The sequence below is a fragment of the Sparus aurata genome, chromosome 22 (genome assembly GCF_900880675.1).
Source record: "Sparus aurata chromosome 22, fSpaAur1.1, whole genome shotgun sequence".
Taxonomy (NCBI): domain Eukaryota; kingdom Metazoa; phylum Chordata; class Actinopteri; order Spariformes; family Sparidae; genus Sparus; species Sparus aurata.
Window position 1 is genome coordinate 15,083,122 of NC_044208.1, and position 16,299 is coordinate 15,099,420.

Below are 16,299 nucleotides of genomic sequence, written 5' to 3' on the forward strand. Positions count from 1 at the left end.
GTAACAAATAGAAGATGACGTGTTTAAAAAGCTAGCTTTAGAGATGCGTGTAGGCAGATTTGACCATCTTCGGATCAACCAGACTACTGTTTCCCCTGTTCCCGCCTCTTTCTTCTTACGCTACAGTATATTCAGCTAACCAGATGCTGGTTGTAGCTTTATATTGCAGGTATCAGTTTGTGTTCGAATTTAACAAATGGGAGATGACGTGTTAATCAGTGAGCTTTAGAGGTTCTTGACTGCTCCCACCTCTTTCTTTTCTTGCTACAGTATGCAAAGCTAACCAGCTGCTGGTTCTAGTGTTATATGTGGTGCTTTTTTATGGGGGATAACATGTTAATTAACAGGCTTGAGAGACATGTATAAGCACATCTGCTCACCTTCAGAATGAGTCAGGGTTGCTGTTTCCGCTTGTTTCCTGTGTTTCTGCTAAAGAAGGCAAAGCTAACCGGTTGCCGGCTGTATCATTTAGATTAAATCTACAGACATGAATGGTATCGACCTTCTCAACTCTCAGCAAGAAAGCACATAAACACAAATGCAAAATGTCATACTGTTCATTTTAAATATGATTTGTTAAATTCAGAAGATCAAGAAAAACCTTCGTCCCCTGACCTCAGTGAACCGCACTATACCTGAAGAGATGGTTTGTCAAGTTCTCCCCTTACTTTTCCTCTCTTTCTTGTAATTTTAAACACTATATAAATATATTCCTTCATTAATTTTCTCATCCTGCTAAGTCCTTTTCTGGCTGATAAGCAACTGAGGCTTATCTGAGCATACGTGGGGCACAGAATGAAAGGCTCTTGTTTAAAATGGGAGCAGCATAATGAAGATATTCTTTTAATCTTTCTTCTGTAATGTGGTTTGATGTCAGGGGACTGTGTTGTCTTGGGTTTCGCACTTATTAAAAAACTTCTGGAAAGATCTGGCTTTTCTAAATGACATCTTTCTAATGTCATGTTGGGGTGAGAATTCCTCGTAGCCACAGTTTCTCCGCTTCTTCCTTTCCTGTCTTTGACCTTTTCAGACATGTCTAATCATTGACATTTTAGCCCCTCCGAGAGATTTAAACCTTCCCACTTTGGCTGCATTAGTGTTAACATGCCTGTCTGTTTAGCCTTACTAAACCTACTCTTGCTTATTGTCGACAGTGCTGCTGTGTGCCAATTCTTTCTGCTTGCATACTGCTTTCCTTCTGCCGGTCTCAGGGGCGTAGACCCACTCACTCCTGAAGTGGTAATGAATTTCACAAGAGGAAATGTTTACGCCGGCTCTGTTTACACAGTTAATTTATGTGCATTCTTGCATGCATAATAAGTCAAATTAGGCCGGAGTTAAACCAATAAGTGTACAGTATAACTTTCTTTATTCCCCATACACTGCGTCTTATACTGCGAGCACAGAGCAACTGAGGAGTTATAGGACGCCAATAAAACATTTCACGATGAAGACCAAATCTGTAATGTGTCAGCCACCTGAGATTGTCCACCCAAAGATGCCAGAGGTTCCATCTTTCATGTCACAGAGTTTGAAATCGATCTTGGTCCAGCCATAAATATTCACAACTGGTAGCCAAACTTCAAAGCTGCGGCAGGCAAATTTTTTTTTGCCAGCTATTTGAAGTTCAGTCCTCAGAAATCGCATGATGTCAGCACAGAACACACTGATGTTAACCCCGGCTGGTGTGTGATGTTTTATAAACCAGAGGGATGGGGGGGGGGGGGGGGTTTCCCAACACTGGTGGGTCCAGGGGTGAATCCCTGATGATTTTGCACTCATTTGGTGATCCACAGTTCATTTATAAGATTAAGTAGTTAAGGATTTAAAAGAAACTCTTCTGCTTCAAACTAAATCTTGGAGGCATGGAACATGAAGGCAAATACTTCAATTTGCAGGTCGCACGGGAAAAACATGAGGCAGTGGAGTGAGAGGAGGAATGGTTTTCAGAGCTTTAGGAAACGGGGAAAGACATTTGCGCTGTTTAGAGAACATTTTGATTTGTGTTGGGATTGAACTGAGCCCACGTTGTGATTTAGGGCGTGTATGTTGACATTAAAAACCTTGCCTGGTGCAGCTTTAACTGACATGGTGACAAAATGGCTCCAGCTCAGCGTCCATTAATATTCCTCAGTAACTTGGCTCAGCACACTGTTCCACTACAGACCACACAATGAGACTGAGAAGTGATTCCAGTACAGTACAGAGCTCTCCCTCAGAACAGTTTAAGTTTGAACACTTTAGTTCCTATAGGATGTAATTAAGTACACACACTTAAATCAGACAAATAGAATTGATAGAAATGATTAAATATGCAGTTGTGTTTTTGTCTGATTGTTCATTCTTTCATTTATTAATCATTTTTAAATGTTAAAAAATTTCCACCGTATTCCACCGACCTCCTCAGTCAAGCCAACCAAGGCTTACAGCCGTGGATCGGTGGTGATGGTGGACGAGATCATGAACGCCAGCCCTTCGAAGTTCAGGTTTCCGGAAGCTGGCCTCCGTGTCATGGTCACCAGCCATTTTGGACCCAAGACGCGTCTGCGCATGGCCAGCCGCCTCATCATTACAGAGGTACTGCTGCCCGTTGTTGCTCCAATAAGACGGTTTAGCTGCTGCCGCTATATATCAAGTTTCTTTTGAGTCTCTGTACTATTATCAGAAGTTTCATAAGCCCTGCAGCGTCTCCTTATCTCGCTGGCACAGTCTATCCGTGTTTGTCATTCATCGCTGCAGAAACATAAAAAATATGGCGGGAGCGCCGAAGTCAGAATAGCAGCATGTGCGTTCATGTGCTCTTTGACTTAGTTTCTTTTTTCTGAAAGCGCCAGAAGTTGGTCCAAGCTGCCAATGGAATGGAGACACAAGTGATCGACGGGAAGGTGGAAATCGAGAATGGAAACGTGCCAGAGGACAAACCCAAGGAGTCGGAGCAAAGCGACAGCATCTCACCGTTTCATGTTCCAAGTATGACATTTGCGTATTTACTTGATCAGTGTGTGTGTTTAACTTGGATCTATACTTCAAAAGGAGTTACTAATGCCTTTGCTCAAGTGGCTTCATATATAATATAACATAATATATATATAATATCTGTCTATTTTTAGTGCTAAAAACACACATTTTTCAGAGGGCTGTAAGTGTGCTTTGACAATGACATTAGCTAGCCAAGAATAAATCCTCACACCTCTGTGCAAAGACTGCCCAGAGAACCAGCACTGAGCTATGACAGAACCTCTCTCTACGGCACGTCCTGCCCAGTACCCAACTTACAAGGCAGCACTAGCATTTTGTTCTCATCATCTGGACAGTACACATTTTATTTCTTTTTTTTTAGCACAATACTCAAGAGGCATACCGTAAACCATAAAAATGTGTTTTGATCAATATCTGCTGATCACAAACCTCATGAGGACGCTCATCTCTGTGCTCATGTACTTCTGCTGCAGGTGGTATTGGCAGCAAGGTGAAGTGGCTCATCTCATGGCCGCTGCTGTTATTGCTGTTCTTTTCAATCCCCAACTGTGCCAAGGCTCGCTGGGAGAAATTCTTCATGGCTTCCTTCATCCTGTCCACCGTCTGGATCGCTGTCTTCTCCTACTTCATGGTCTGGATGGTGAGTGTAATAAGAAATTGATTATTTTTTCTAACATGTTTGTGCTTACTTTTACTTGAGACTCGTAGAGCTTAAATATTGATGAACTAATAGATTAGTACATCCTATTAAATAACTTTTTTTTTCTTCCATCTTTTTCTTATTCTTATATAACCACAAATTGAATATTTTGGGGTTTTGGAGTGTTGGTTGAACAAAACGAGCTATTTGAAGACCTCATCAAGATGTTTTTAACTATTTTATTTACAATTTATCATAAAAGTGACACTTCATTAATCGCTTCGTCCTTGCGTTAGTGCACATCCATGCAGTGACATGAACACACTTCAGTTGAGTTTGAAGATGGGAGATGGCTTTTGAGTGTCCAGTGTCTAAGCTGTACCAGGGAGGCTGTTGCCCCTGTGATTAAGGCGTAGTCTGGGGTTTAATAATGGACTGTGCTGACAGGACTGTACCGTATTCAAAGAATGTCTTGATTTGGTACAAGTGGACCTGTAAAAGATGAGATTTGAAAACTTTAACTTTTGGATTTCCGCAGTGATTTTACCTTCCTCAATACTTGATCACGATTCAGGCATTTATTTGGGCTTCCGCCGAGTGGATTCATAATCATCTCCCACTCACATTTTGTCACACAGATGTCTTTTTTAAAGATGTGTCATCATAATCAGGTGGAATGTGGTTTCCTGAAAATAAATCTGCAGAGTCTTTCCTCCATCTTGCTTTCAATGTCAGTGTTATCTAATACAATTCCCATTTGATATGGGTTGTTGCCACGGAACTGCCTTTTTTATGGAGCCATTTTCTCTTATCAGAAATGAATCGAGTTTGCTGTAATGTCAATGGGCCCTTACATCGTGGGATTTCCTTTCCTTTATTCTTTTTCTGAGTTCTGCATCCTTATATGGTCTATCCCCTTCTGACTTTAAAAATCAAGTTGTGTAGGAGGGGAAGCATTAAGTTCTCTTCCCATTATGTATGTAAATGTATCCTCATTATCCAACTAGCTGTCTTTTTGCTGGAATTATCCCAGAATCAACTTGTGAAGAATACATCTCCATTGTACCGTGACATTTGTGACATAAATTTGAGCGTTAACAGAGTAGTCAACCTGTATCTATGTCCTATAAGTCAGACACAACAAGTGTTGTTGTCCAAAGTTAAAGTGTCCAGACCTCTCGAGGGTTCCTTCACACGTGTTATAATCAGCAGGGTCTAGTTGGCTGTTTAAGACAAATCTATTACAATCCTTGCAAAATTCACAGAGTCATTTTCCCACAGTTGTTTAAGCTTGGGTCCATTGCCAATCGAAATGAAACATTATCAATATGCCCTGTATAGTCATCCTTATTTATGTGGAGACTTAAACAGTGGCATCGCAGATAAAGGGCTTCGGCATAAAGTGAGACCTGAACCTGACACATTTCTGTCTCTTATATGTAAGTGTTAGTAAGAGTTGCCTGGAAAATCAATCTGATCATCACTGACAAAATGGTGGCTAACACGTCTCTTGCTGACGGGAGGTGATGTGTGCTTTATTAATTACATTTGTGTCAAGCGAAGTGAAGGGGGGACATTGAACATGGGTGTTTTGGTTAGAAGGTTAACACAGACAGAATGCTATTATTGAGTTCTCCCTCTTTATATTTCTCTCAGGTGACTATTATTGGATACACTCTGGGAATCCCTGATGTCATCATGGGCATCACTTTCCTGGCAGCAGGCACCAGCGTCCCAGACTGCATAGCCTCTCTCATTGTGGCTCGGCAAGGTATACCTTTCCCCTCTGAAGCATTTTTAGATCGCACTTTTGTTGATTTTATCATTATTATTATTATCATTATCATTATCATTATACAGTGGAGAGCCAAATGGAAGTTGCGTTTATGTTGTACACCTACACTAGTCCACCAACACAGCCCCATTTTCCAAAAACAAGCACCACAAATGTGGATTAGTGTCTTCTTTCTTTTTAGAAGTTCCTTTTTCAAGTGGAAAGATGGATATCTTGATCTTCAATCAATAAATTTTATGTAAATTGAAAAATCACAATTCAATTGCAATAAAAATGATGTTCCTTTTTTTTAATTTTTTTGTTTCTTTTTTTAGGGGGGTTGCTATTTTCTTGCAGATTTTTGTTTTTGTTCTTACAGTTGTTTCCTATTTGTGTCATTTCCTCATTAATATTGTAAATATAAAAATACTGATTTTGATTTTTTTCTCCAAAACTACACAGTGCCCCTTTTTTAAGTTACATTTGTTAAATATACATACAACCATGTAAGCACTGTCCCCTGTATGCCAATATGCTTCCCAAAGGGACACAGAAGTATGTTCTGGTCCGCTCTGGTCCAGGCGGTTTCAGCTGAATGACGTGACTGAAAACCAGATTGAAAATGATCTTAGAGATTGTTGTCGGATTAGAAGGCAGTAAATTGATCAGCAACAGAATTTCTAAGGAATTTCAACATAAAGGGAAGATTGGAAATTGTTTTGTAATTTGCGTTGTACATTGTATATTTACATTTGCAAAAGAGGAAACGGTTCCTTTAAAAAGCATAGACTGTAGGTTTGGTCCTGATGCATTTTTCTATCCAAATAGATTGTAAACAACATACGTAACAAATACACATATACAAATAGGTGCACTTATTAGTGTTACAAATGTTGTGTGACATTCTTCCAGAGTACTGTCCAGAAATGTTGTGTTCTCTGTTTGCATGGAAAAGAGTTAAACAAGTAGGGATATGCAGATTATTACAGAGCACAAGAACAAGGGAAAATAGTCCAGAGCTGTTTATAGACATTAGAGTGTCGCCCTGCGTCACTATCTTCCCCGCTGAATAAGGTTAGGGCCCTCGGGAACATCAGAAAGAACAGAACAGCAAAAGGTTCATCTTTAGATGGAAATAAACTGCTTTGTTCGACCTGAAAGTCCTGATGAAAAACGTTATATCTTTGCTCAAACTTTCTTTTGTAATGACTTTATTTGGTTTTGTTGCAGGTTTGGGAGACATGGCAGTGTCCAACACTATTGGCAGCAATGTGTTTGATATTCTGGTGGGCCTTGGGGTCCCCTGGGCATTACAGACCATGTGTGTCGACTATGGATCAGTGGTGAGGAGCTGGTTTACTTCATCTCAGATACTGTCGGTTCTGTGTTTTGGTCATGTCCTCTCTGGTTCTGAATAGCAAGATTGAAGATCTGCTGCTGCTGATGATGATGATGATGATGATGATGATGATGATGATCCCTCTGTCTTGTGTTTCGCAGGTGATGATTAACAGCCGGGGCCTGTTGTACTCGGTGGTGCTTCTGCTCGGCTCTGTGGCCCTCACGGTGAGCAAACTTTAATAATGTTTATGTCACAATGTTGCTACTTTTGAACACTTCCTGAAAGGTAACCTGCAGTAGTGTGCCACCATATGTGTTTACAGTAAAATATCCACAGTGCTTTAATATAAAGACGTGTGACAAATTATACCATGTGCCACATTTTTCATTTAAAACCATGGAACAAGTGCATTTTGCTAGTTAAACTGCAGATAATGCAGGCGCAAATGGGGCTGTATTTAGACTTTTGATTAGTTATAGAGGTCTTCTGATAAGTACAGTGAAATGTGAAATTGTTTTGGGTGCAGCAGTGGTACTCCTAAAAAAGAAATCTGAACCCCATCAGAGCTGTCTAAAAATATTTATTTCAGAAGATTATTTTGTTTCCTCTGTCCTGTCAAGTTTATATTTACAGCATTTAGTTTTGCTGCCTTAATGAGCCCTGGTATTTGCTGCAGTGATATTATTGCACACATAGAAACATTTTAAAATGAATTAGAATGTGCTCTTCAGAGAGCCACACACATGTTCTTAAACTCCCACTTCACAAAAGCGCATCAGACTTGTGTCCAAGTCCACCTACAGAATCATTCCATTGATGGACACACTGCTGTAGTGTAATCACAGGAGGCATTTCCTTTCTCCTTCTATCACTGGAGTTCAATTTGAGGATGAGAGTTGCATATTATGTGTATCTGCTCAACAGGTTACATGTAATGCAGTTAAGATAAAGCCTTTGACTCAAACTAGTGCAAATTAAAGGGCAACTTCAAGATCAGGTTTGCTTATATGAAGAAGTAGTAAAAATCCTTTTGTGTCTCCAGAGGAAGCTGCATGTAATCTGACGGATTGCCTCTGGTGTTGTCGCTCAGTGGGAACGTTGCATTGTGGGTTATATAGGCAGTTAATGTATTGCAGTCGCACTGCAACAATACTTAGACTTGATACAGCAGAACCAGTGAAATTTAGTTTTTTATTCGCCGATTCTTCTTTCTTTTCTTTTTTCTTTCTTTTCCCTTGTTTTTCTTTTCTTTCCAAACCGGCTGCCTGCATTACCCACAGTGCAACCACTGAGTGACACTCGCTCAACCATGCAGCTTCCTCTTGAGCCACATAAGGCCAATTCTTTCTCCCCAAGAACTGTTAGCATACCTTATTCACTAAAATTGGTGGAGTTACCCTTTAAGATGTAACTTTGGAGCATACTGGGGTCTGCACACGCTTATCCCGATGTGTATGTGTGTGCGCAGGTGCTTGGAATCCACCTGAATAAATGGAGGCTGGACTTGAAGCTGGGCCTGTACGTCCTCGTTTTGTATGCCATCTTCCTCTGCTTCTCCGTCATGATCGAGTACAACGTCTTCACCTTCGTCAACCTGCCCATGTGCATGGAAGAGTAGAGCACAAGCAGCATGCCTCGGATACCAGAACCTCAACGATCCCCATAGCAACCCCAAAATGTTTTTTCTATTTTCTTTTTTCCTTTTTTCAATAGTACTGGACCTATCTGCAGACTGTTTTTTTTTCTCCTCCTCCCTTTAGCTCTCTCGCTTGTTATCCTTCCAGCCCCAAATACGAATCCCATTTCCTCAAGAGGCAGTACGCGCCGTAAGAGTGGACTCCATTCTGTGTCTCTAATTTGTCCTCTTGTCACACAGTGCCAGTCCTTAAAGCCCATTTTTTCGGGCATTGCCTGTTATTGCAGTAAATTCTTTATTTCCTCTGTGCGCCTGTTAACCTTCTACCCATCTAGCATGCCTTTAGATGTCGGGGACCCCCAGAATCATAAAGTGCCCCTGTTGATTGTTGGTGTGTGTTTTCACCGTTTTCACATTGTAGATTTTTCCACACAACATTTCCAAAGCTTTTTTCCAAAAACCAAACCAGAGTCTGTGAAGAAAAAAAACCAACAACTCCTTAGACTCCAACCGACCCCCCCCCATGTAGAGATAACTCTCCTTGAAGTCATTCCTCAATCAATTAGCTACCCCAGCACCCAAAGAAAAGAAGTACACTCCTTTTCCCCCCCCGTTTGACCCCCCTGGAGGAGGGCTTTGTCCTTGGCAGCTCCCCTCCTCCAGCCTGGACCCAACCACACCCTGGCATGGCCTTTGGCATCAGGGAGCAGATACTGTTAGCGCTTTACTTACCCTCTGCAACTCTTCTTAAACCTCATCTGCTTGATCAAATCTGCTTTGTTTTCTTTACAAAAAAAAGAGAAAAAAAAAAAGACATTTTGTCAGTACACTTCGTGTCAAGATGTATCGCAGTCCAGATCAGTTGACTGTGAGGGTGTTATGCATATGCAGCACGGCACAATGTAAACTTGTAAACACTTATTTTTTTGTTGTCTGTCTCTTTTTTTTTTGTATTTATTTTTTTGAAACCAAGGTTTTGTCTAGTATGAAATACGGAGGAGAGCTTGTTGCAAATATAGGACATTGCCTGTTTTTCACTGAAACAAATTGCACATGGAAACGCTTTTTCTTGCTTTGTGCTGTAAGGAGATTTGACCACTCAGAGTGGGGTGTCTGGCTGGTGGTGGCAGTGGTGGCCCCACTCCGGTGTTTTATTTTTCGTTCAGTGATGGGTCGGTCCACTTTTCCCTTCTGCACAACTTCTGAAACAAACTGGCTCCAGATCTGTGGGGACGCATCTGATTTTTGTCATCATCAGGTGACTTGTTCTCATCTCGAGGCGGCAGCAGCAGAACGGAGGCAGTTGTTTTTAAAAAACAAACAAAAAACAACGATTCAACAAAACAAATGCAAAGAAACCAAGACGGTTCTAAACACTGACTGTCTGCTGTAACACCCTCTGGCCAGTAGGGGGTACTGCAGCCCCTCTACTCAGGACAGGGGTGCCAACCACAGCCGTCGGTTATCAGGGAAACTCGGAGATGGACAACTCCAGGAGGTGTCAATGGTGATGGTCTGTTGATTTTGAGTTACATGTAGATATTGCACTTTAACAGCCGTCCTCTCATTCTGAATCAACTAGTGCTTCCTTCTGTGTGTGTATGTGTGGGTGTGTGTGTATTTTCTGTGTGTGTGTGTGTGTGTGTGTGTGTGTGTGTGTGTGTGTGTGTGAGAGAGAAAGAGAGAGAACATTGTATGCGTGTGTGCTACGTTTCTCACACCAGGCTCCTGAACAGAACCGGGACCTCGTTAACACCATGAGCACACCCGCCTCTTGTCTGCAGTGCATGCTGGGACATTTAAAAAAAAAAAAAACGCAGCTCCTCCACAGCACAGCGAAAAGGCTGAGGGCTTCTGGGCAATCTCCATGGAAACAGCCCCGACCCACTTTACAAAAACCGGCAGCTACGAGCTACACTGCAATCCAGACATTTTGACCATCATGCAAAAATGCCTGTGAGGAGTCCATGAGCGAGGTGCAGAGACTTGGAGAAAAACAAAAAACAAAAAAACAACTCAAACGTGTGTGGGGAGTGTTATAAGTGTTTAAATTATTCCTCTGCCATGCTGTCGGCAGCAGGGCTCATGTATATGCAATCTCAATTTAAAGAATCTATGTGACGGAAGGCCCCTGCGAGGTTGCCATATAAGACACAGGGGGATCCCGTGGAGATGTGACGTCGGTTTGTCTAGTAGTAACTTGATGTATGAGCTCACAGGTGTTCCTAAAGGATGGACGTTTCTGGAGCAGCAGATTTTTGAGGGAAGTCTGATGTCCCACTTCACCCCTCCTACACACACACGCTCCTTTTTTCCCTCTTTCTCCACTCTTGTCCCCTCTTGCACAAGGGCATTAACTCTCCACCAACCCCTAGCTGAAGGAGCAGAGGGGGCAGCAGGGAATGCACGGAATGCACAGATGGATGGATGGATAGCTTTTCTTCTCCACCGCCCTTGGGACTTTTTTAAAGGACATGGATGAGAGCAGACTTTAAGGAATTTAAAAAAAACAAAGGCAGGACCCCCCTTAAGCTGCTACTCTGTCGGGGTCCGAACGGCTGTGTTTTACTGGACGGAGGTGACCACACAGGGCCCACTGACGCCTCCACACACCCACTGATATCCCTCTACACCTCCCTTTCTCCCCCACAACCTTCTCATTGGGTTCTCTGTACATACAGGACCTGATTTTTTTTGAGACGCTTTCTGTGGGGAAGGAACGTCTGTACTGTACTTGAGTTGATTCAGAATGTGCAGTGTTAAGGTTTTATTTTGTTTGTTTGTTTATTGTGCGTATATTTTGTCGTTGCTCTGTGTGGTCATGTCCCGGGTTGCCAGGTTTGAGTGGTTAACACCACAGCAGGGGAAAAAACAAAACAAAACAAAACAAACGCACTGCTTTTCTTTTTGTCCTCATCTTGACACACCGTGTGCGTTCTCTCCCCGGTTGTCTAAATTGCATCTTTATTACCAAGTCACTTTTTTTGGAAGAAGAGGAAGAAAAAAAATTACGTAGAATTCAGATGCCATACTTTGTCGTAGCTCCGCGTAAATCCAGATTGTATGGAAGTCCTGTGTACAAACTTAAGCGCACACACAGAAATGGCCAATCGAACACGAGACAAGACCGATATGTATTTCTTGATTGAATGCGACCTGATGCACTGTGAGCTCAATGTGACGTGGGAGTTGTTTGTCAAGAATAATAAATGATCAAAAAATATATTTAATGTAAAGTTAGTTACTATAAAACATTACTGAGGACATCTGTATAACTTATATGAATGTATTGTCTTGCTATACTGGACATATCCAACCAATGCATTTTACTGTAAAGCAATAATGTGAAGAAAAAAAATAAAATGGCAAAATAATTCCTGTACATTTGTGTCATAAATTCTTGGATTGTTTGTGAAATACATAAATTAAATGAAGCCATTTGTACATGTATCTGTTGGTTGGGCTTTTTTTGTTTTTTCACAGCATGTACTGGTGATTAAGAATTATTACAAGGGCACTTTGAATACATTTTATATCTATTTTGGATACATTGGTTCAGTTTTAAGTAGTTATGTGTTTAATCTGTATACTTTTTTTTATACTACATTTGAGCGTAACAATGTGTTTTTTACTCATTTCACAGCAACAGTTTCTAGTTTTCAAAGTTTAAATTCTAAAACACTGTCTGTGGAATATTCACTTTTCCTGTTTGATACTGTAGTTGTGTAGTTACAGGAATGTAGTATTTCACTTCCATAAAGTTGGAAGGTTCAAGAGAAACAGTAAAATACTGGTCAAAACAGTAGAATCTTAAAAGGATACTAAATCCTACACTGCCCATAATGCACCTGCTTGTCAAGAATGCAAACGCCTATTTAAATCATTGCCTGTATAAAGAATGGACCTGGCTTTCAGATCTGAAAAGTGGAGCTAAAGCCTTAAACCTGCATCCTTTCTGATAGCAACCAAGGGGCGACTCCACTGGTTGCAAAAAGGAGTTGGAGTGTATGTAAGCTCATGACAAATTGACCCTATTTCTCACTTGATTTATTACCTTAGTAATCAATTTCCTAAAGAGTGTATGGTCTTTATCACTAGTTTCAGGAATTATTCAACATAGCATGATATTCATTTTTTAAAATTATGATCCCATTTACAGTAAAATGGACCACAACGCAGGGTATGCTTTAGGGAGTGGTTTCCGTCTGATTGACAAGTAACTACCATGGCATGTCCTTGTGTTCTCAAGTCAAATCCAATCAGTATATTCTCCCTAGCTCCACCCGCTCGTCCAAATGTCGTTAATTCTGGTACTAAGTGCAGTAGTTTAGTACAGTTTTGCAGAGGTGGAAAAAGTACAGTAGAAGTGCCGGTGCTTGAGTAACAAAAAAGTACTGATTAACATCTTTACTCAAGTAAAAGTAAGAAAGTACAAGTTCTGAAATGTACTCAAAGTACAGAAGTAATGAACATCATGCTATGTTAATATCATTCAAAGAGTAATACACTTCAAGGTAGAACTAGTAGGATTTGTCCGAGCTGTTTGGAAACTGCCAGAAAGAGAACTGGTTGTTGAGTCTTATCCTCAGGGCGTTAAATACAGATATTTGTGGTCGGTAAGTCTTCCTCAGTAATTGTTAATCTCCCTCAGATGCATTAAAACTGTATAGAAGGAGTAGTAGAAAGTACAGAGATTTGTGTTTAAATGTTAAAATAAATGTTATGTATCTATATATATATCAGAAGAATCTACATAATTGCAGTAACAATGTATTTTGCTGCTTTCCACCTCTGCAGTTTTGGGTACTTCATACTTTCACTCCACCACATTTTGGAGGCAAATATTGTACTTTAAACTTTCCTACATGTATTTGATGACTTTAACTACAAGTTACTTTGCATATTGAAAGCTGCATCAGAGCCAAATTTGTCCAATTTAAAATGATTTATTTATTTTTGTCTGCAAAGAAGCAAAAAATATTGGTTTTGATAATTGTCAAGGCAGAAGAACGGTCACCACATTGCACACATTATAGAGATACATGTGGATGTAATATACCAATTGGAGGCTTAGAAGGGCGCTCAACAAACCAGTGAATAATGGACAGGAGGTTGTAGTAGACTCCACATGACCATCAAACAGAGAGCTGTGTGTGAAATAAGTGAAATATCCCTTTGAGTTGGACAATGTCTCGTATCCTTACAATAGCATGTCTTAAAAATGGTCTGTTCTGTAATTTATTCTAATGAACCGCTGTAAGATTTAATGAACAGGAGGTGACGACACCGGAGGACAACTTCAGACTTGCTGACCGAAAGTTTCTCTTTCCCTGAAACCAGAAGTCAGATGACAAGGTGCAGCTTTCACGGTTTTGATATGAGCAGCAATAAATCTTCCTCTGTGAAATGACCCTCGAGGTAGAGTTAATAAGTTTGATGTTCTCCTTATGGCCACTCGGTTGCACCGGCAGTGATTAAAGCACAAGAAAAGCAGTTTGTCCCCTCCAAAAACTCCTTAATGTATTCTGGCCATATCACCCTGGCTTGATTGCACCCTTTCTTTCTTTTTTTCCCCATGCTGGTGGCCGCCTCTCTCTCCGGCGCTACAATGCACAGATTTTTAATTAAAGTTCCTGCATCTTTCCGATCAAATCAGCTCCCAGCCGACGCTCAAAGCAATACCATGCAACAATACTTTTAATTTTTGGGGGACATGTGTGAGATTAGATGGCAAATAAATCAAGCGCCATTTGGGCTGAAGCATCCCTCGAAAGAATATCGAAATCAAAGAGGTCCCACTTGTGAGTGAGATGTTGCTGCAACAGCATGTGTTCCTCCCCGACTCAATGATGAATAATGATTTATTGGTCCTTGCTGGAAACTGTGTCTCACGTGATAATCAAGTTGGAGAGCACTGCACTTATCCAGACAGAGTGATTGCAAACAGTTTTGTTATTAATAGCGACGGCTCTGCGACGTGTGAAGAATCCATTGACGGCTGAGTGATTGGAAAATTCATGTTTTAATAGCATCTTGCCACCATAAATCAGGATTGTCAGGCAAGTGCGCCAGTAGGGGGCACTGTTGCAAAAGGATTCACACGCCGGTGTCATGACAAACTTTGCTACAACTTAGGAATGGAATGAAAATGGAGCTCCTTTACCCAAGTGAATAAGAGACTCTGGCAGTCTATCATACAAGGCTTCACATATCGAATGGTGACATGAATGCCTCCTCTATGATTTCAAGCACACAACAAAAAAACACACCACACATGATTTGTTCGTGATGAATGTCGGGATCCATCAGCCAGCAGACAGGCAGCCATCTGGTGAGCCCGGCACGGCCCCCATGCAGGCTCCTGGTGCTTCTCCCCTAATGAGCCGCCCTCTTGGCTAGCCGGCCGCGGCTAACAAGCTTCTCTGTCAGCCGTGATCTTGTGCACTGATGAGGTCCCTCTCTGCCCCCCTAACAAGCCCCGCTCGGGCAGCTTCTGCGCGTCTCCCGTGAACACCAGCTTAGCTCCCCTCCGCTATTTGTTGTGCCATATTTAGAGATGGGGGCCCACGCATCCTGGCCTTGACATATACAGCAGCAGTAATCCTGCTTTGAAAAGTTGTTTATCTGCTCACCCCACCGCCCCCGCAGTTTCCAGTTTGGGGACATTTTCTTTCCTTGTTTGCGCCTTGCCTGTATTTTTTTACTCCACTCTTGCCGTTTGGGTAAATTGCTGTGCTGCAGTGATGGATGGTGAGTAAACTGGGTTGCTGGCGCTCGCCTGTAGTCTCTCAAAAGGGCATCCTGTGCTGCTGAACACAAGGTGCAGTGAGTCGCCCCTGTAACCTTAACTACAGGTTTGGTTTGGCTCGCTCCGACGGTAGCTGGTATGTATTTTTATTCAAAGTGTGTCTTCCTCCACTCAAATTACAAATCAAGGAAAAATACAACACTTAACTTCAGTGGTATGTTTCCATGCAGATGGTTTGGGTTTCGGGATAATGTTGGGGATATTCTTTTGTGCATCCACAGATATGCTGAGACTTTACATTTCTCCGGGTTCAGTTTCAGTTTGATCTTGTGACAACGCCGTGTTTATGGTCTGGTTAGGTTTAGGTGCAAAACACACTTGGTCAGAATTTGGAAAACATCTTGTTTGGTCTTAAAATACCTGTTTCGTCACCACAGTCATGATCGTTCCTTTAAAAATGTTATGAATTTTCTTGATACTCATGACAATGAAAAATATATTGGTACAGCAACATCCCTGTCCATAAAGTATGAATAGTTTTCACTGGTACTACTTTTTACAAAATGTTCTTGAGGAGAAGTGATGATTAACCACTTAGTTATATTGAATTTATTGCCAACTATTATTTTGTCATAAAATATCTGTTAAAGAAACTCAAAATTTTCAGATTCCAGTTTCTTAAATGTGATATTTTCTGTTTCCCTCACTCCTCTGTGACAATAACCTGAATGCCTCGGGTTGGGGACTAAAAAAGTCACATCCCTTGTCGACATTTTTCACCATTCTCTTACATTTCACAGACCAAACAACTAATTAAGAAAGTAATCGGCAGACTAATCGACAGTAACGATAAACAGCTGTTGCAGCCCACATGTCTTGATAAAAAACTGTTGACAGAGAGTAATTCATTCTGTCTCCCCTTTGCATCACGCTGCAGCAGCCTGCCACTTGACTGGCCAAGCAGATGACATGTAACCCTCAAAGGTCTCGCGACTGATAGGAAATAGTGTTTGTCATAGCAGTGTGTTTTTTTTTCCCCAGTCCTTTTGGCTTGTGCTCCAAAAACCTCCCTAAAAATGAAGCAATGCCCTCCTGCCACCACTTTGCACAGATTGCAAATGCCACTGTGCGGGTGATGGTCTGCTGAAACGAAGAGTGATGGCGCCTTCTGAGTTGGTTT

The 16,299-nt window shown here is 41.4% G+C and overlaps 1 protein-coding gene across 2 annotated transcripts in view; it reads left to right on the top strand.

Moving 5' to 3' along the window:
* Nucleotides 1–11,821, top strand: part of slc24a4b (solute carrier family 24 member 4b) — a 45,374-nt gene extending 33,553 nt beyond the window's left edge. The window contains exons 11-17 of one of the 2 annotated variants that reach the window (XM_030405043.1): nucleotides 2,408–2,577; nucleotides 2,835–2,970; nucleotides 3,453–3,619; nucleotides 5,276–5,390; nucleotides 6,624–6,736; nucleotides 6,894–6,959; nucleotides 8,204–11,821. In XM_030405043.1, the coding sequence (XP_030260903.1) occupies nucleotides 2,408–2,577; nucleotides 2,835–2,970; nucleotides 3,453–3,619; nucleotides 5,276–5,390; nucleotides 6,624–6,736; nucleotides 6,894–6,959; nucleotides 8,204–8,353 (917 nt within the window). In that variant the 3' untranslated portion in view covers nucleotides 8,354–11,821. Of the gene's footprint in view, nucleotides 1–2,407; nucleotides 2,578–2,828; nucleotides 2,971–3,452; nucleotides 3,620–5,275; nucleotides 5,391–6,623; nucleotides 6,737–6,893; nucleotides 6,960–8,203 lie in introns of both variants that reach the window. The other variant, XM_030405042.1, reaches the window with a different exon arrangement.
* The last annotated feature ends 4,478 nt before the right edge of the window (nucleotides 11,822–16,299 follow it).